The 21,076-nt window shown below is 39.6% G+C and overlaps 2 protein-coding genes and 1 long non-coding RNA gene across 3 annotated transcripts in view; 1 reads left to right on the top strand and 2 right to left on the bottom strand.

Moving 5' to 3' along the window:
• eif2ak3 (eukaryotic translation initiation factor 2-alpha kinase 3) overlaps positions 1 to 7,741 on the bottom strand; it is a 39,501-nt gene extending 31,760 nt beyond the window's left edge. The window contains exon 1 of the mRNA XM_015058554.1: positions 7,205 to 7,741. Coding sequence (XP_014914040.1) covers positions 7,205 to 7,518 — 314 coding nt within the window. The 5' untranslated portion in view covers positions 7,519 to 7,741. The remainder of the gene's footprint in view (positions 1 to 7,204) is intronic.
• Positions 1 to 11,643, top strand: part of LOC106963568 (uncharacterized) — a 17,475-nt gene extending 5,832 nt beyond the window's left edge. Inside the window, exons 2-3 of the long non-coding RNA XR_001428212.1 lie at positions 2,494 to 2,499; positions 11,190 to 11,643. This is a non-coding gene — a long non-coding RNA (uncharacterized LOC106963568). The remainder of the gene's footprint in view (positions 1 to 2,493; positions 2,500 to 11,189) is intronic.
• On the bottom strand, positions 8,743 to 17,917 carry rpia (ribose 5-phosphate isomerase A (ribose 5-phosphate epimerase)). The gene is made up of 9 exons (XM_015058555.1): positions 17,541 to 17,917; positions 17,059 to 17,119; positions 13,648 to 13,703; positions 12,497 to 12,556; positions 12,362 to 12,426; positions 12,216 to 12,284; positions 11,987 to 12,128; positions 10,395 to 10,494; positions 8,743 to 10,285 (listed from the first exon to the last, which is right to left on the bottom strand). The coding sequence occupies exons 1-9, from the start codon at positions 17,727 to 17,729 to the stop codon at positions 10,188 to 10,190; spliced, it is 840 nt and encodes a 279-aa protein (XP_014914041.1). The 5' UTR covers positions 17,730 to 17,917; the 3' UTR covers positions 8,743 to 10,187.
• Between the last annotated feature and the right edge of the window lie 3,159 nt (positions 17,918 to 21,076).

The following is a 21,076-nucleotide window of genomic DNA, read 5'->3' on the forward strand; positions in this document are numbered from 1 at the left end:
GGGGGGTAGTTGGTTCACACAAAGCGACCGTCCTCTCTAGTCTCACCTGGAAGTGCTCCCTGAGGTGCGCCGTCGCCCCAGCGGAGGGCCCCAGGAGCCGGAGCATCAGAGCTGGGAAGAACCGTCGCATGTACACACGAAAACGGGTTCAAAAAAAGCAGGCGAACATGCCGACAGGTGCGACGCCGAGCTTCCGGAGCGCGAGGCTCCGACGCAAAGACGGCGGAGGAAAGGTGGGGTGACAGCTGACAAGGCGACACAAGAGCACTGCGCATAACCATCTGAGAGCCGGATCAAAGCAGACATCTAGAATATTTATAGATTACAGGTAAAGTGATGGATGGTGGAGGGGATGAGAAAGACAACAACTGCAAATATCAAACTTTGAGAAAAAGATGTTGACACCTGGATGCGAGAATGTGTCTGAAGTGATCGCGTTTGGAATAAGGCAAATTTATCTGGGTGGTTTAAGTTGTGATTCTGTCAGCAAACATAAAACCAGAGTGGATAAAGAGGTACGGCATGCTTAAGCAAATTCAACAGTGAAACTGAATTATGATTTAATAAGAGATGTAACAGGATTGGGTCTGATTGGATTGGAAAGGAGTACTAAAGTACTGAAAGGAACGGTGGGCTGACCTCATTCATACTGAGGAGAAATCCTTGATGGTTTCACAGCTATTGATCCAACAGCTTAGCTTCCTCTGCTTTAAGTTACTTTTACTTATTTTGGTTATTTTTAGAGTTTTTTCCGAGTCTCCTTAAGTTTGGAGCAACAAAGCTGTCAGAAAACAACTTGCTTTAAAAGTGAAGTTATTTTCAGATTCTTATTGTACATGGCAAAAACAATAAAAAAAAAAAACTCTTTAAAAGATAAAGTAGTTATACTGGGGAAAATATTTTTTTTTTTGGTTGTTGGTGGTTGAGTTGTTAACTCCTTGTCATAACTCTCTGGGATCATCTGTAGCAGAATGTGAAAAAATAAATGTGCAGATCAGTATTTACCTTGCAAAGGGAGCTGAGGTCAAATGCATATTACTGGGCCTTTTGAGAGCCTCCATTCATGTAATTTCCCAGCAGAAGAAGCAGGCGGTCAGTACGTGCTGCTTCACGTACTGTTAAGACAAGTTGCTTTTAAAACCTTGCTCACCTAATGAGGCAATGCCATCCAAATAGCAACAACAGTGTCGAGACACTGCAATACAATGAAACTTATCCTGACAAAACAAGATGGAGCACCCTCCATATCACACAAAAACAATCCTGAAATCCTGTTTTCTTCACATACTGAAGCCTTTGCAATAAAATTTGTTTAAATCTAATTACTGACTTGTGAGAAAGCAGACATCCTGTATTAACATCGCAAAAACAGGTTTGAATTTTTTTTTTATCTCGATATTAAACGAGAGCCCCATTCAGATCATAGTTCTGCAGTGAACAGATGTTTTTACATCATTTAAGTCGATCCATGGACACTACGAGCCCGGTGCTTTCAGAGCACAAAGTTGAGATTGTGGAACCAAAGTGGCGTGGCATTCAACTCACAGGTGAGCAATGTATAAGGCTACGTTTACACAACAGGTAAATGCGACCCATGTCCGACTTTTTCACAGCCCCAACTGACAAAACTGTCAGCTCCAGATGTTCAATAATTTAAAAATGTATCTATAGACAGCGTCGCCCATTATTACGCCCGTAAACAGCGCGCTGCTATCTGACGTCTACGTTCTTCTTCTGGGTACATGGGTCACCACTGGGGCCGTGGATTGTTCACACAGATGTCTGATTGTGGGGGTATTTAATTAGTATGAACGACCACATGAAAAAGAAATATATTTCAGCAAAAAATAAATGCATTTACAAAAAAAAAAAAAAAAAATTGGAATAAAGACCTGCTGTGTGGACGTAGCCTAAGTTCTGTGGCACAATCTTCACTCAGTTCATTCAAAGATTGAAATACAAGCAAAGCTGCTGTGCACCGTCCTCAACATGCCGCCTGCATCAGACTCTGCTGAGCAACACATTTGTCAGATCAAATGGACTCTGGAAGGTCATGTGGCACTTCTGTCTGCACTGTACACTCCTGCTGCTTCTGCAGCTGTCTTCACGTTCCACCCAGTATCACCCTTTACTCTTCATCATGTCTGGCGTTTTTATTTTTTATTTTTTTAGTGGATTGAGAGGTGGAAAGAACATGTGTAGATCAGGTAGCAAAACGATGGTCGGAAATGGAGCTAGTGAAACTTTGATCCCAACAAAAACTCAATGAAGATAGCACATTGAAACCATTAACAAGTTCAACATCTCATCTCAAAATAATGAAATAAAGAAAATTTTACCATAACAATAAACAGTAATCCCATTACATTCATCAGTGAAAAATATTTCACTTTTAAACTTCTTTAATTTCATGTTATTTCAACATTTTGAGATGATTAACCTTATCGCAATAGAATGATGTTTTAAAATCCTGCTGTCTATCACATGAAATAGTAAAACGTAGTACGATAATAAACAAGTCTGAAATTTAATAATCTCGATATAATGAGGCACAGCTGACAGAAAAAAATAGATTAAAATCATTCTTTCTGACCTAAAGGCATAGAAAAACTTATGATAAAAATCTAATTTATGATCTCAATTGTCATTCTAAGGTAAGTTCTTTACAGTTTTAAAACTTAATTCTTAGATGACAGTTTAAATAAACCCCAAAAACTATTTAGAAAAATTACACAAAATCACCTAATTTTTTTGAACTGAGAAATCAAAATATTTTGAAAATTATGAGACGTCTAAAATTTTAACTCTTATTTGTGTAACAAGATTTATGTCCGACATCCTTTAGAAAATGAATGTATATTTGAGCCACAGCAGTTTTTTTTTTTTTTTTTAACTCAACTGAAAGTTGTAATTGGCCTCCAAACAAGATGAGCTTCCAAAAACCAACAATCTAATTCTGGTGCCAAGAAGAAAAGCCAGTGGAGAGTCTGCCGTTTCCAGACAGGTGGAAAGACTGCGTGCTGTATGCAGCAGACTATATACCCGAGGGGTGACATTAAAAAGCAATGTGTATGTATGAGAGCGTCGGGTGAAGAAGCAAAGGGTAAGATGAGAGCGAGACTAAACTCAAAAGAGCGAGAGACAAAGAGAATAATTTCAAGGGGAGACACAATCCAACAGAGACATGCAGAGGGATGAGGTGCAGACGCTCTCTCCATGTTTTAACACCCACATTAAGCCCCTGAAAAGTGGTTTTTTATTTTTATTTTATTTTTTTTTTATTTCTAAGTTTTTAACAAAAACATCATACATTCCACTGGTTTGTGTTCTGGTAAGAAAACTCTGTTCCTAAACTTGTGGAGAAATTTATTGAAGCATTTAAGATAAAGTAGAAATTGAAGCCATTTCTAAATGCTAACAGCTAATATTTGGAAAAGAATACGGTAAGAATGTGATGTGGAAAGTGACATGGTGAGAGGGGAAAAAAGGGAGGAGGAGGAGAAGAAGGAGGTACACAGGAGGAGATGAAGGTGCAGAGAGGGAGCAGGGTGTGACCACCACCAGGATGAACGTTCAGGAGTTTTTCCTGCAGCTGCTGAGGTGACAGACAGGAATATTCTGCTTCTTTCCAAGCAAACTGCAGCCTTTATCACCAGCTCCAGCAGTGCTGCAGCACTTCAGTTTATAGCTTCTTATAACAAGACAAGGGCTTTAGTAGAGCACAACTTCCACTTTGCCCGTTAAACACAGAAAATGACTTGTTCTGTAGAAAAACATGGAAGAGAAAGGGGGGAATAAAGATCTTTGCTTACTTGTCTTTTCCAAGGTTAAATATGCATTAAAATTAAAATCCTCCATTCTTCCAGTGTAGCATCTCAGTGGCTCCTAGCTGGGAGAAAGAAGGACTCAGATGGTTTTACAAGGGTAAGCATGTACCACCCAGTTTGTTGTTGTTTTTATCGGGGTTTATCAGGTTTTTCAAAGTTTTAAAACATTCTCTTTTACCAGTATTTTTAAAGTCAATTCAATGAAATACCATAGAAATGGCAAAAGTGTCCAGACTGTGTTTTTTTTTTTTAGATTTAGGTTTTACTTGAGTCCATCTGTGAGGATGTCACTGCATTCAAAATTGTCTGAAAAATAATAATAATAAAAAAAAGCAAAATAGCTTTTTAAAGCCAGCTTGTATTAGCATGTTACATTTATGTTAGGTTGTATTAGCATGTCATACATATTTTAGCTTCTATCTGCATGTTTTTATGTTAGCTTAATTTAGCTTGTCATGTTAGCTTATATTAGTCTGCTACACTTATGCTATCTTGCATTAGCTTGTTATACTTAGAGTATTATACTTAGTAGTTTGTATTAGCTTGGGAAGCTGACATACCTTTGTGTAATGCTACTTGACATGCTATTTATTGGCTGGCGTTTGCAAAGCACCCAATCCAGAAGCTCTATTTATTTTCCTTTGAGCTGATTGGCTATACCCCTAAGAGCGAATATAAGTAAGTGTTAGCTTCTGCAGTAGTGCCAAGATGATTTCCACTGTGAGTATTAATGCATATTAATGTGTATTTGGTGTTTGAACTATTAAGTGTCTTAGAAGTGGTCTCAAATATTCACAGATTTTAGCTAATCACACTAACCCCCATAAATACCAGGACAGCACTATATATTATTTTACAGACTGCAGGCACAAGTGTTGACCTTTATTTTTTAAAAACAAAAGCAATTAGCTCTGTAATCATGTTATGCACTCACTTAAACATTTTCTGCTACCGTTACACTGTGTTAATCTTACTTGAGGTTATCACATAATTGGAATTTCCTATCAGGCCGAGTCTAGTCGGGTGTCATCATGGAGCTTTAATATGAGGGAAAGGTTAAATGGACGGACTTTGACAAAAGCACTGGAGTTATTAAGCATTTTTCTAGACATACTGACCACTCAAATCGTTTTACACTACAGCCACATTCACCCGATCGCACTAACACACACATACCCAGGACTGCGCTTTGAACCGCCAAAGTGAATCCAGGCGCAATAAATTTGAACATAAAGTTCAGAAAGGGTGCTGTAAATCTTCAAAAGGTTGAACCAACTCTCCAACAAGGTCTCCACTTTGACAACTTCAGTCAAGCTCCCGAATGAAAGATTAACAGAATGTTTGGAATATCACACAGAGAATAATTTAGTGTAGGACATTTTACACTTCCAGGACCAGAAAAAAAAAAGGCTACTGGAATAATCAGGGTCCACGGGGCTGTATCTCAGCCTAACCCAACATAGCTGCAATGGTCTGTGGAAAATATATAAATACCATAATAGGAACACACTGCAGCAAACACCTACAGTGGGCGTTGAACCTCCTGTTTACCAAGGAAGACAGTATCGGTGCTGCACCCAGCGTGCCCAGCACTGCAGCTCACTTCAGGCAGCAGCTGCTGTGTGGTTGAGGTGAGACATTCAACTCTTGACTAACAGCTTTACGGTGGATTTTCACAGGTGATACAGTAAGAACACAAGTACAACTCCGTACAATGGAAGAAGTTTATATCCTGATAGATTAAAGTCATGCTGAAAACAGCTTTTATGTTGTTCTCCTATATCCTTCAATCCACAGTCATTGTCTTCTCTGAAACTCCACGTGAACTGATTGTTAATACCGTAAACAGACAGATTTACCTAAGCAGCTGACAGGAGGCTATACACACCGCAGCATGAGATGCTTCCTCTGTTGTCAAGTGAGGAGGAAGGCTTCCACTGAATTGGAAATGTAACAAGGTGTTGATAGAGCAACAGCACCAGAGGAATAACGGTGATAGTTGAAGTAAAATAAGGCAATGAAAGAGATATAACAACAAAAAGTTTGCAGGTATTAGACTATTAATAATGCCACATTTCTGTAAACCTGAGAAACTATTTTATCCGTTTTTGAAACCTCAAAACGGTTTGAGTTCTTTTTATTGCGTAAGGACAGCAATGAAAAGAACTCAAACAAAACAACATTCAACACACCTTAAAACACTGTAATTACAAGTCAGTTCAGGACCCTGGTCCAAAAGCAACTAAATTTGCTAAATAATTAAACCATTACCTAGCAAAATCATGAATTAAAATAGTAAACAAGCACCTAATATACATAGTGATGATCTGGTCAGAGTTTAAATTAGATTATGCTGGTTAACGAGGCTGAAAATGATTGAAATATATCCAACAAAAGAAAATGTACTATATTCAAAAAAGCAAGATTATGTGACTATTTATTTCTATGAGCAATCTATGAATCTGTGAACAATGTCTGGAAACCTCTGTGAGCAGGGCTAACATTACACTTGTCAAAGTATTTGGTCTGAATTTTACTTGTTTTGCATGTTAACTAGTCAGATCTGACTGGCCATATAACTTATTTCTTGGAATAATTATGCACAGATATCACATGTTAGATATATTATATATCTAACATATGCATTTATTTCAAGTTTAATTTTTGTTCGTGGAAAAAAATTATTGACATGCAACATTGCGGCACTACTGGCGCTCTATACACACTTTCCAGTTCACTGTTGCAAACACGCCTTCGGCAGACTGCAGAAGAACTTTCAATTTCATGTTTCTGATCGAAAGGATGAAGCGTGTACTGTCCTGAGACGCCAAACTTAAAAACAAAACTTATATTACTTGTGAATATATATAAAGAATAACGACTAGCTAACCCCAAACGAATGGCAACCCAAACGGTGCAGTTATATTTACGCAATTTTATCCAAAGACTCCCGAAACCCATTTTCGGACACACTTGTCAACATCGCGATATCTCAGTTTTCATCCTTGACAGTCTGCTGGCATATTTTATCAGTCTTTAGTCGTTTGGTTCTCAACACATTTTCAAAATGACTGATAAATTATACAGTAAAATTGGAAATTAAATAGCAGTTTATGAGTCAATGAAGCATTACCAGATAAACAATAACTTCTGTGCAGCACTATGGCGGAAGGATACTCCAAAAGTGTGTCAAACACAATAAATGGTTATTTTAGCTTTTTTATTTCAACATTTTATCTTTGTTTAGCTTTAAATATGAACAAGCTTATGTGTCACACTGAAAATAGCATATGTTTCCACGTCTTAAACGACAGTGTCCGATAATGGGTTTCAAGCTACTAGCTGTGTCGCTCTATATGCATTCGTACTGTAATTACCTCGTAGGTCGAACAGTTCCGTCACTTTCTCCCCGGGATTCTTCGGCCTCCCCTGCAGACCAGTTCTCATCGTCCTCCACCGTAACGTCAGCTCCAGTGATCGCGTTGCCCGTGTTCTCCATGCAGAGCTCCTCCACGGCCGCGGTGGCACCATGTTCTCCCGAGGTCGCCGCCGAACCCCGGCTGTCGGACCCCGGCTCCAGTCCGGTGGCGGAGCCCTGAGCTTCCGAAGTCCCGAAACCTATGAGCGCTTTCAGCAGCAGCAGGAGCACCAGGGTAATGCTCACGCTTCCAAAGTGAAGCCCCCTTTCCATTTGTAAGACTGGCACATTAGTAAAGTAGCTGATTTACATGCCACTAAGCAAGTAAATCTGAACATGAAAATAAAGAAAGTGTAAAAAAACTGAAACGATATAAAAATATTTGCTGTGTCTGGAAATACGCCCCACTTGAACGTGTTCTTTAAGTAAACATAAACAGCCTCTGGGACACCATGTTATTCCCTTTATACTAGACTGAGTCTTGCCTTGGTTACCCTAAATCCCGCCTTGTTTCTACACTAGGATTGGACACTAAAAATCATTCTTGCTTTCACATTTAAAGTACTATTCTCTCATTGCACAATTTACTGCCAATCACGTGTCCTCGCACACTAAGCAGAATCTGATTGGATTAGGTATTCGTCAGTCAAAGGGGAGGGCTCAGAGCATACCAGCCCCCCCAAACAGTGACTGGCATTGGCTGATTTGCTGTCTGTTACGTAGACGCAGGCGTCCTGTCAGAGCTGACGCAAAAAAGTCCCTGATGGCAGTTCCTGCTGAGGGTCGCCGGTTGGTCGGATGTGTGGCTTTCCGTCAAATAGACAGGTCGTTTCGAGAAGCAACGATGCCATTGGTTGATTCGGACATCTTGGATGAGCTGGATTGGTTCATTAAGACATCACTCAGCGTGGTTGTCAGGACCAGTCAACATGAAATCTTCAACGTGGCTTAAGGTATAAAGCGGTACAGTTCCTGTTCCTGGTCACGAGTTGTTTCTCTAAATAAACAAAGTGTAGTGACGTAATACCTGCATTACTTAATGCCTCCGCCGCCACTTTATATAAATTTAATCAGGAAAGCTACTTTTGGTTTTGAGTGACTTCAGTGAGTTGCTGTATATAAAAGTGAGCTGTTCGCTGCCAACTGTGAAGTTTGCGTTTCTAGCACCACCTCCTGGTCAAAGAGCGATATTCAATCTAAAATCTGCTTGTCAGACTTCTGTAGAGCATCTACAGAGCCTTACTGGCAAGTTTTTCTGTTTTGTTATAAATCATAATTTAATCAAGGTAAAATATACACTTACTGCACTTTTTAAATACGTTTTATTCTGTAACTCCATTATTTTTAGTTAAAAGACAAGTAGTGAACTTTACAATATGCTGAAAATGCTTTAAAGCCTGTCTGATGTAACATTTTATTCATCTCAGCTCATTTTCACAATAAAAAACTTCAACAAACATGAATAACCATAATTATTTGGATCATGAAACATTTTTCACACTCAACTTTTATTAGAGCAAGTTATGTTCCAACAGTTTAGACATAAAACAAGCATGGGTTATAATTTGGTCCTTTTGTGGGTAAAAAGAAAAAAAAAAAAAAAAAAAAAAAAAAAAAAAAAAAATCACAGTCAACTTGTTAAAAAAGTTGCTGGTGCAAAAGTATTCATGCACAGTGTAGTTTTTGTTCATTATGTTTTTAGAACATAGCTTTTCACTTTAGAAACTTTATTGACGTACCGCAGAGTCACAAAGACAACTTTCACAGTTTCAATTCAACAGTGGCTTTTTGGAAACTGAAAAACGTCTTATTGGTATCATATTAGCCAGGATGTGACGTTTTCAGTCTCCCACAGTTAGAAAGATACATATTCAAGCATCAAATTACAGTATGAGGCACTGTATCACCAATTTACAACAGATGCAACCTATGACAGCAATCTAGTATGTAGAAAATCCTACTGTACCATTTATTTCTTTAAAAAAAAATGCCTATAAAGGAGAAAAAAAATAGAACTTTTTAGAGGCAACTTGATTTATTTGAATGATCAAAGCAGCAGCGCAAATCTCATTTTTTGAGATTTGCCCACTATATTTGTTTTGGAAGGTTGTTGTCTTATTTAAATTAATCACCATCATCACTGGGTTTTGTTTTTAAAATGAGCTTCTGGCACAAGACTCCCTGCTTCCAGACGCCTGGTGTGAGGAGAAACTGTAACGGAAGTTTGTCACAGGCACAAAAAAATTTAATAATAGAGAGTTTATGTGGCAAACCATGAAGTTACAAGCTTCTCAGCTGACTCGACTAACCAGCTGCAAGAGGAGATGATGCAACCCAGGAGGAAACCACCAGCATTTTCTAAACCTTTTCAACTTCTGCTACCTTCTCTCTTTTCCTTTTGACAAGGATATGGAAAATGAGCCACAAAGTGTTCTTGTTGAACGTTTAGCTTCTCAGAAGGATGTGTCGTTTCTGCTTTTAGAGGGAATGTTTTACTGCTCACCTTTGCTCTGTATGGTACATCAGTTTGTTTTGATAGATTGAACGTAGCTGAATCTAAAAGTTCAAACCTGACTGCTTAATCCTTGAACTCTGATCTGTGTTATTTGTGTATTTTTTATAATCACACTAACGCCACACATGCAGTTAAGCTTTTTAAATGTCATTTTAAAATCAAAAGGAACAGCTTTGCTTTATTCAGCTGAACTCTGGTGACCCGGTCAGCTTTAAAACCCAGTTCTGCAGCCGTTCAGTCAAACTCCTCCAACAGTAAAATCTGCCAGCTGGCTTTTTTCTCATCAGGCACTTAAAAAACATAAAATCAGAAGCAGCACCTTCTGAATGTGAAAGTAACTTATTTTGCGAGGTAAAAGTGAGCTTCTCTGTAGCTGGGGTCGGGTTGTGAGCGTGGCACTTTGTGGGCGGAGCCTGTGGCCAGCTCATTAGTTGGCGGGAGCCTTCCGAACCTTCACGCTTCCATCTTCCATCCCAAAGTACGCCCGTTCGGCCATGTTGACGAAGAGCCCCGTCTCCACCACACCTACGACACGAAAACCTTTTCAGTGCCATCAGAAATCTAAATATTTTCAACGTTCACTCTGTGCATGAAGCAACGTTTCTGTGGATTTGATGTGACCAGCGTTCCTCACCGGGAATCATCTTGATGGCAGTGTTGACCTCGCTCCAGTTCTGGACGTCCTCAAACTTCCAGTCCAGGATGAAGTTGCTGTTGTCAGTGACGACGGGACCCTGCAAGCCAGAAAGCACACGGCCTGGTTCCGGTCAGAGCGAAAGGAGCAGAGAAAGCCCGACTGTGTCGCCTAACCCGGGTCTCTGGGCGTGTCTGACCTCGACCGCAGGGCGACCGCTAGAAGCTGCCAGCTGACAGACAGCAGCTGAACCACTGGGCCATAAATGTTATGATGTAAACAAAGCAGGGCTCTGTACCAAATCAGCTGGAAACACTTTGAAAAATTCCGATCATCACTGAGGACAGTGACATCAGTGTACCACCGCTGCTCGATTTTGGAGTTTAAGTAAAAAAATAAAGAAAATCGCAATTGTTTTTGTTCCCCCCTTTTTTTTCCTCAAAAACAAATTGCAAATGACAAAATATTTTCTAAACTTGCTTTCATTTCAACATCCCTTCTGGAAGTTGATCTGAAGTCCAAATAAATACACGCTGTAAAACAAGATGGTGGACATCACTAAAAACTACACAAACCCAAAGAGAGGGAAAAAAAACAACACATTTTCCAGAAGTTTAATCTTTATAAACAGAAAATTTGATTAATTGATAAAATCCATTAATAGCACATAAAGTTTCCCCACTTTTTCTATGACTATTATTCCCATTTGCTAAAAGTAAACATGTCACCTACAATGGACTCAGCTGTTCATGTGTCCAGGTTCAGAGTCTGGCTGAGGATCAGGCCGTTTAAAAGCAGAAATCACATCATCTGAATATTTGGATGTGTAGAATCCTTGATGATTCCACATCAGATAAGCTAAGCCAGACCTGGCTCCAGAGGAATTTATCATGTTTATTAATACAAGAGGAAAATGCTAATGACGCTCAGATTAGCATATGTTTTAGCTCTTATGCTGCAGAAATGTCAGAAGCTTATTAAATATCTTTAGTCTATTTCTTTAAATGTAAAATATGACAGTATGTCATCTATGCTAATACAAATATTCTGGATTAATTCTGAATTTCCTGTCAGCCTCCTGTTCTGAAACCTGCCTGGTCATAATCTGTCCTTACCTCAGAAGACCCTTCATCATCATCATCATCATCATCATCATCATCATCGTCCCTGCTGCTGGCCTCTGATCTAATGTCTCCTCCCTGACTTTGCTCTTTCTATTGTGACAATAAAGATTTCTTTTAAATAATGTTAAAAAAAAAAAAAACCCTGAAAAAAACAATAGTGAGCACAGAGATGAAAGAGGATCAGGTTTATTCCTGGGGTTAAACAACCAGCAAAGGATGGAGCGTAACCTGGGCAGGAAAAATGAGAAAATAATTCATGAAAAGACGTATTCCAATGGATTATTTGTGTTCCACCAAATCTAACTAAATACTGAATCAAAATCGAATCAAATTGTGACTCAAAACTGAACTGAGGTTCTTAACAGAACCTAAACTCCAGAAATAATTTGGAACCTTATGCTGAGAATTAAACATCAACAGCACCTAAAGAACTCATGTGAAAACAACAAGAAAAGTACTTCTACTTACAGCTTTACTGACCGCCATCCTTAAATTGACCTCCCCTCCAAAGCGCTTAGCTATCACCCTGGAGACGGGAACGTACGCCATGGGGATGACCTCGATGGGAACGCCCTTCTTCCACTGCTCCCCCAGAACACTGGAATCCTTTCTGGGACGTAAAAAAAAAATTCCGTGAGCCAAGCGTTTTTAAAAACTGGAAAAAATATTCCCACCACTCTCACTAGCCGATGCAGACCTGTAGTCAGCAATGACGACGAAACATTTCGAGTTGCCGGCGACAATCTTCTCCTGAGTGAGGCAGCCGCTGCAAAACGGAGAGAGGACGGGTCAGAAAGGTCGGCGGGGCCTCGAGCCGAGCCGTCCGCGGCAGAACACGCTCACCCGCCGCCTTTAATCAGCGTGAGCTGAGCGTCCACTTCGTCTGCGCCGTCGATCGCCACGTCCAGCTGAGCACAGGAAACGCACCGTTACCGCCACGTTTGGCTTCCACCGGCATAATGCCAACACTCATCGTACCTCTGGGTGTCTTTCCAGGTCCGACAGCGCCAGGCCGTGCTGCAGGATCAGCTGTCGAGCCTGAGGGAGGAGAGAGAGCATCGGTTTGAGTTCACCGAGGAGCTGTGCTGCTAAACTCAGAAAGCGTAGAGATGAACACACAGCAGCTGTTTCATCAACGATGGAGAAGAAAGTAATGTCCTCTTGTTTTTGATCCTGCTTTAATTAACCATGGGATTTTATTGTCCTCACATCCATGACTGAAGATAAAATCGGTCCAGGATGAGGAGCTGCACCGACAAAATTCAATGTGGCAGACTGTCGATCGGCTGTTAGTTACGCGAAACTGACCGTCTGTTTCAGCAAAGGTCTGAAAATAAGACCCTGCTGTGAGAGAGGGCAGACTGACAGACGTCATGACTGCATGTGTGAGGTTGCCAACTCAGCAACTTTGTCGCAATATTTAGCTACTTTTCAGGAAAAAGAAAAAGAAATATTGGTACCGCCCCAAAATCAGAATGGGCTGGCCAGCTTTTATAAATATCAGTGATCGGCCAGAAAGTTGCAATCGGTGCAGCTTTACTATAAACAATTTTAACAATGATTAGATTACACCATGTCACCCACTGTGGAAGATTAATACCAGAAAATAATGAGTCTAAACTCTGCAGAGTTAATCACATGATGAATTAAAATTAGCTCAATCATTTTCATTCTGATGATTCATATCTTTTGAAGGACATTTTTGTTTTCAGAGGCGTTATAATCTATTTTATTTACGGTTTCTGTTGTGTGGGGGCTTCGTTTCTTTTTCATTGATTGTTTCTGGTTGTTGTGTTTTTTTCTGGATATTTAAAACATCTTGCAGTGTTTTCTACAAAACTAAAGTTTATCTAAAACAGTTTTTGAGGGACAACCTGGATTATTATGCCATGATCAATATATTACTTGGAAACGGTCTCAAAACAACATTGTAATCATGTCTGGGATAATTTATCGTCCTGCAATATTTGTCATTGTAGCAGGTTTAACTCTAAACCACACTGCTCTGTGGAAACCTTTGAGCAAGACATGGTTATCGTGTGGCAACTTCTTCAGAACATTTGTGAACACATGAGCGTTCACGTTGCCGAGTCAAGTGAGACTTGAGTGTTTTGGGTACTTTGACTAACCTGGAAGGAGGTGGGCACACACACGATGTTGAGCTTTTCCTGTCGAACTCTTTCAGCTGGAAAGAAAACAGATGGAGAGAGAGAGAATTCAAGAGGCCAAGTTAAAAACTGAACCGAATCCTGTTCAGCCATTCAGTTCTGTAGTGAACAAGGAAGAATGTGCAGAAGTAACAGTTTCTTTTTTTTTATATATTTGTTTATGATTTATCAAGGTTAAACAGCCAAGATAGAGGAAGAAACATAAACAAAAACAACAAAAACAAAGATCAACAAAACAGAACAGTCAAAACACTGTCAGCCAACTGAAGGTCTGATAAGAGGATAAAATATGTGATCAGACTGTAGAGTGTAATCAAGCAGAGTCCAAGCGAACAGCAGACATTTCTGGGACATTGTATCGAACAGCTCACCATGGAATATCAATAAAAGGTGAAAACAATAAATTATAATCACAGTAAAAATAACAACGAAGAAAAGATAAATAAATTAAATAAATTAAAAGAAATACAAGTCCAGATGAATATGACAGACATTTTAGCCCATTATTTTGTATGTATCTATTGAAAGGACCCCACACATCAAGGAACTTCTGATGATTGTCAGACAATAAGTATTGAATTTCCTCAAGACAGACACAGGACACCATGTCATTAAGCCATTTCTTAAAACAAGGCGGGGTGGAGGATTTCCATTCCCACAGAATAACCCGTTTTGCTACCATTAAACCAAACATTAGAGACTGTTGTAGAGACATGGGAAGAGTAAGAGAGGATTTAGAGCAACCCAAAATTATCAAATGCCTATCCGGACACAGAAGCTTAGCATAAGCGTTGCTATAAAATTCAAATATCCTGCACCAGAAGTCCAGAAGTTTAGGGCAGGAGCAAAACAGATAACCCAAAGTCTCATCATCTAATTTACATTTGTCGCATTTTGGTGAGACGCAGGGAAATAGCTTATTAAGTTTAGTTTTAGAAAAGTGCAGCCGATGGATAACTTTGAAATGATTAAGTTGCAGTCTAGAATTAATTAATTAATTAACAGGTTCTGACCTGTTCAAAGTTTTGACAAACCTGTTTTGACATCAACAGGTTTTGATTCTCGACAGACTCAAATCCCATTGCTCATCTGAAATCTCACCTAGTGCATCAGAAGCCCAGGCCTCTTTTATATGCCTAGTAGATGGGATGAACTGAAAAGATTAACAAATTGAGAAATTAGCTTTTCAGAGGTAGGGGGCTTGTTTTTATAAGCTCACAGAAACTATGCTGCACTGGTTTCATAGTGGAGGAAGTGCTGTTTGACAATTCCGAACTTGCAAGTACCTGAAAACATGGCTAGGAGGAAGACCAAATTTTGATTGGAGTTGAGTGAAGGAAGCAAAGTGATTATTGATGTCTAAATCCTTAACAGCAGCTATGCCCCTGTTTAACCAGTGCTTAAAAACTACATCCATATTGCCTGGCTTAAATGCTGAGTTCTGACAAATCGGAGCATAGATGGAAAAACCAGGGAGATTCAGGACAGTCTTTATCTGCTTCAAAATCATGAATGAATTTTTTAGTATAAAATTATCCTTCAGCAACTGAAAAGACAAAAAAGATTGGAAAACAATACTGCAGCTAAGGAGGAAGTAGTAAGTTCTAAGGATGCAAGGTTTTCATTCAACGGGCATTTGGGTAATAACGTGTCAACCACCTCACCTCTCGAATAGAGATGAGTCCAGAAAACCCAGGATCTGGCATTACATGCCCAGTAATAATATCGAAAAACAGGAAGGCCCAGACCACCCTCAGCAGTAGGTTTCTGTAGGTGAGACTTTGATATTTGAGGATGTTTACCGGCCCAGACAAAAGGGATTATAATGGAATCTATCATCTTAAAAAAGGAAGCAGTGAGGTAAATGGGTATATTTTGAAAAAGATAGGTAAATTTCGGGAGGACCACCATCTTGACAACATTGACGAGGCCAATCAATGAAAGAGGAAGGAGCTTCCACCAGTCGACCATAGATTTAAGTTTGTTGATTAAATCCAGAAAGTTATGTTTAAAAAGGAGTTTAGGGTCCCTTGTGATATTTATCCCCAGATACTCAAAATAACTAGTGGAAACTTTGAATGGCAGGTTGCTAAGAAAAGCAGCATCCAGACCATCTGAAAGAGGCATAAAAAGACTTTTATCCCAATTAATAGTAAAACCGGAAAGCTTGCCAAATTTATTTATAAGAGAAAGAAGTGGAGAAAGAGAGACTGTAACGTCTGAAAGGGTCAGGATAACATCGTCCGCATACAGGCCAATGGGACTATCTGTAGCATCGTCTGAAATGCCAGTGATCAATGGATGGGTCCTGATGGAAATAGCAAGGGTTCCATGGCCAGTGCAAATAGCAACAGTGAAAGACAACACCCCTGTCTGGTTCCGCGATGTAATAAAAATGAGGCAGACCTGTCGTGATTAGTCAGAACTGAGGATTTGGGCTGAGCGTAAAGCATTTTTAGTGATGTCATAAATTTATCGCCAAAGCCAAATTTTTGGAAAACCAAAAACAAATAGTCCCATTCAATTTGGTTGAATGCCTGTTGAGCATCTAATGAAATAACTGCAGAGACTGGAAGGCTGGTCTGGTACATAACATTTAAGAGTCGACGAGTGTTTGAAAAGGAATACCTGTTAGGGATGAAGCCAGTCTGATAGGGATGGATTAGATGAGCTATGTGTTTATTTAAACGAGTAGCTAATGCTTTGGCTACTATTTTTTTGGTCACCATTTAGTAAGCTTAAAGGACGGTATGAGGCAACATTAGAGCAATCCCTGCCCTTCTTCAGGAGAAGGCAGATATGAGCATCATACAAACTCTGGGGAAACACTCCCTCCTCCACTGAAGAGTTCACCATACGCAGAAGAAGAGGGGCAACCAGATCCAAATAACATTTATAGAAATCTATTCCAAACCCATCCAGACCACAAGCCCTACCAGAAGATAATGAACGTATCGCAGATTTGATTTCTTCAATAGTAAAACTAGAGTCCAAGTGTGCCCTAGTGGATTCATCCAGGACATGTACATTTAAATGGTTTAGAAAGACTTTAGTATCCAAACTGGTAGCACTACTCTTGGAGGTGTATAAATTACTGTAATAATTGAAAAAGGCATCATTTATGAGTTTAGGGTCAATTAACAGTTGGCCAGAGGGAGAAGAAATTTTATGAATAGCTCTATCTGCCAGTGTGCCTTTTATTTGTCTAGAAGTAACAGTTTCTTAACTAAAATAAGCATCGCTATCAGCTCCACTCTAATCTACTACATTCCACTGCATAAATGCATTACCCTGATGCAACTTTGACTAGACGGAATTTCAGGGACTGCATTCTCCATGTTAGACATTAAAGCTTATGGAGGCTTTACTCACCTAACCGGTCCACAGCATACACGATGGTCGACCCACTCCCCACTCCCACCACCTGATTGTTCTGGAAAAGAAACGACCCATTCAACCATTTTACACATTTAAAGATCAGCAAAAATGTACATGCATATAAAGTCATCTTTGCATACAGTATTCACCCCACTTAATGTGTTCAACACTTTGTAATGTAATCATACTGTTAACCTAATCTAATCTAACTGTACCGTTGTGTACTTGGTCGTTAAAGCAGAACAGAGTTAGCTCACCAGCTAGGAACAAGTCCGCATAACACTCAGCTAAGTCGCTTTAAAATCCTCCAAGTTAGATAACATCAATACAGCAACATGGCATAATGTGCATTTATCTGGGAATTAGGCTAACTATGCTAATAGGCTGCGCCTAGCGGCTGTACTTCACACACAATTCAAGGAAAAATATGAACATGTCTGCTTGTTAGCTAATAGCGACACGGAGGTCCGCTGTACCTGGACGTTGTTGTCCACAGCAGAGTACGCTGCTAGTTTCTTCGCCTCCTCTGCCATGTTGGCGGCTGCAGACTGACTGAACCCGAGCACGTGTGTGCAACAGCTCAGGGAGGATGGAAGAGAGAAGGGAGGAGAAGAAGAAGCAGCAGCTGTAAGCTTACGGAGGAACACCCACCTCTGGAGTGTCATGACCCGCCGCCCTCCAAAACAACACGACACACACACGCGCCAGCGCGCGCGGACGGACTCACAGTCAGACAGAAGCGTCCCCCATTCCTTCAGGTAGTCACGAGTCAAATGAGATACTCTTCTGGTCACGTATTAATGACTGTTTTCATGTACTGCCTGCTTTGTAGTGGTTTGTAGGCATGCGCGCAAGTTAGGGGAAACAGCGACGCCAGGTGGACGCTGCAAGACAAACGTGTCGCGGTTGCATTTATTTGATTGTCATCACTAATACAATCACAGGAACACAAAAAAAGAGAACAAAGTCACACATTTTAAACAGTGCTGCAGGTTGAATATCAAAAATGGACCCCAAATGGACGGCAAAATACGAATTAGGAGCCTCTCTTCCTGTTAATGACGATGATGCATCGAACGTATGATGATGGCATCTGTGAGAGGGAGGCAAGTTTAACTGGCCGAGCTTAAAATGCTCAGTGATAATTGGCTATTATTTGCAGAGAAGTATTTATGAACAAACGGAGCTCAAACACAAATATTAAACTCATAGCGTCACCTTGTTACCATGGTAACAAAAAACTGATGACAATTCAGTGACAGAGTAAACAATTCCTTTCAATCCTGTATGTTAAAATAATTTTTTAATATGCTGAAACTATTTAATAAATGTTAATAGTGTTCTTATTATCAATAAATAGAATGAACTGGGGACCTCGGTTCCTTTGGCACAGGTCATTCCTCCTTTTCTCTGCTTCGTTCCTCTCGGATTACTGTCGAATAAAATCAGCTATAGTCTTTTTTTAATTATTGTTTTTCTTAAAACTTTTTAAAAGGACAAATTAAACAAATGTAGTCTGAAGACTCACACAACACTTGACAAAGCATTTTAATACAAAACTAAATGTGTCATTTTTAGTGAATTTGCCTAAAATATTTCAAATATTTTATTGATCCTCAGTCAGTTGAGGTCTGTATATCTTTGTAAATAAAGAACCAACTGTGGTAACCCCCTCCATCACAGTAAGCAAAAACATGGAGGTGAAGATGAAAAATTATATGAATAACACTATTCAGCTGAAGTTCACTGGAGAGGCAAATTAAATTTCTAAGGAAATGTAATTCACTGTATCCTGTACTTTCAGCACACTTCCAAAGGTAATTGCAGAATTGCGAACAGATACCACTGTGATAATTACAGGCTAGCTTTCTAATGTTTCTAAAGTCTGTGACAAGTACTTTGTGCAAAAACTATTTTAAAAAAAGTTGCATGAGAAACACCATGGAGGTGGAGCTGCAGCCTTTTTCATCCTTATATTTAATGAAAAAGTAGAACAAACAGAAAAAATGGTAGATCCTGGGTTTGTTTTTGCGTCAAAATAAAGATTACAGTTTACTACGATAGAAACCGAAGGATTATGGTTTCTTATTTTGTAAAGCTTCATTATAAAATAGACAGTTTATTAATGTGGAGTCCCACAAGATCTGATGTTTGGACCTCAAATTTTAACTTGTACACAGTGGTGATAAACAGCATGTTCCCCTCCCCCCCCAATGCAAGTCTTTATTACTTTCTATACGTTTGTCATAAAATGTTTCAGATCATCAAACTACTTTAAGTGTTAGACGAAGATAATTATGAACAAAAAAAAAAAAATCCAACCCTACAGCCTTGTTTCTAAAAGTGGTTGGGTCGGCCTTAGCAACAACTGTAATCGAACGTTTGTGATGAGTCTTTGCAGAATTGTCATAATTCAGCCACACTGCAGGGTTTTTAAGCATGAGTCCCCTTTTAGAAGCCATGCCACAGCATTTCAGTTGGATTCAGGTCAGGACTTTAACTAGGCCACTTGATGTTGTTCTCCTTAACACCTGTTCAGACCTGAACCTGCTGGTGTGTTTTGGATCATCATCCTGCTGCAGAACCCAGGTTGGTTTCACCAACAGGCGGCCAGATGGATGGTCTCCTTCAGGACGTTTGGGTGGACAGAAGAATTCATGGTTCTTCCTGGTCCTGAAGCAGCAAAACGGCCCCTGAGCATCACACTGCCACCACTGTGTCTTACTGTTGGTATAATGCTTCCCTTCAGAAATGGTGTTCTTTTTATGAGAGGGAGGAATGAAGGAAGGACACAGAGAGAACGAAAGGATGGAAATAAGGAAAGAAGAGAAAGACAGAGGAAGGAAGGAAAAACATGGAAGGACATGGAGAAAACGGAAGGAAGAAAATAAAGGGAGAAAGAGAGAGGAAGGAAAATGAGTAAAGATGTAAGGAAGGAGAGTGAAAAAGGGGAAGGAATTAAAGAAAGAGAAAATGAAGTGAAACACAAGGAAGTAAGGATGGAAAGATAAGGAAAGGAGGAGAGAGGAAGGAATGAAGAAAGGAAGGAAAGAAAAAGAGAAAAAGGAAGAAACTGCTAATAACTATAGCAGTTTTAATATTGTTACCAAAAGTTATGAGAAGAGTGACGACATCCATGGAAATATTAACATCACTACTACTTTTATTTGGCAAACAGCTTGAGTTTCTCTTTTTCGGTATACAGTTTATATATATTTATATATATATACTATAGTAAACCAACACATTCTGTTTGATAATCATTTTTTCTCAGTTTTATACATATTACAGCTTACAAATATAGCTGATCTTTTTGACAAAATTACAGATTCTGTTTCCGACACCTAAATTAGTATGCTATTATAAAAAAATCACACGTCATACATTCATGATTAGAAAAGGTAGGGCTATATGAAATCAGGAAAAGAATGAACGAAAACGAAAAACAACCACAGTTTACGCCAATTTTTTTTCCATCGGGAGGACCGGGGCAGTCGAAGGTTTCCCACGAGTAGAATGTCTTTCGCTCCGAATTCGACCGGCGGGTCCTCTGAGAGGAGTCTGCTGCTACTCCGAAGAAAATCACCGGCACAGTGAGGATATCGAGGAACAACAACAATACCGCCACGTAGGGAGAAGAATCAGTAAATCTCTGCTCTCAGTTCGAACTTAGAAACTAACTAGGATGAACGTTTGATTAAAAACTAAACTTTGCATCGCAGTATTCCTTTCCAGCCCGGCATCTCCTTTTATTTCTCGCTCCGTCCATCGGTGCAGTCTTAAGGCTTAGTCTTATGCAAATGCATCCGAGACTTTCTGTCACGCCTCGCGATCTGCAGCGCGAGACGTCTGCTGAAGTTGGACGTCTTTCTTACGTTTTGTAGGACAAAGTTGAACAGAACTGCATGAAGGGAGCTGCCGTTTACCTCCAATAAAACCAGAATAAAACCCAAAACTGTCACCGCTGACGGGCAAAAAAAAAAAAAAAAAAAAAAAATTTTTTTTTTTTTTT

This window comes from Poecilia latipinna, unplaced genomic scaffold (genome assembly GCF_001443285.1).
Source record: "Poecilia latipinna isolate Pla-1442-1.1 unplaced genomic scaffold, P_latipinna-1.0 Scaffold1550, whole genome shotgun sequence".
Lineage (NCBI taxonomy): Eukaryota > Metazoa > Chordata > Actinopteri > Cyprinodontiformes > Poeciliidae > Poecilia > Poecilia latipinna.

Excerpts from the sequence above, each read along its gene's own strand:
- rpia (XM_015058555.1), bottom strand. The coding sequence starts at position 17,729 with ATGACACTCCAGAGGTGGGTGTTCCTCCGTAAGCTTACAGCTGCTGCT. Across the intron at positions 13,704-17,058 it reads GTATGCTGTGGACCGGTTAG|CTGAAAGAGTTCGACAGGAA; the intron begins GTGAGTAAAGCC and ends TTTTCTTTCCAG. Across the intron at positions 12,285-12,361 it reads ACGCTGATTAAAGGCGGCGG|CGGCTGCCTCACTCAGGAGA; the intron begins GTGAGCGTGTTC and ends TCCGTTTTGCAG.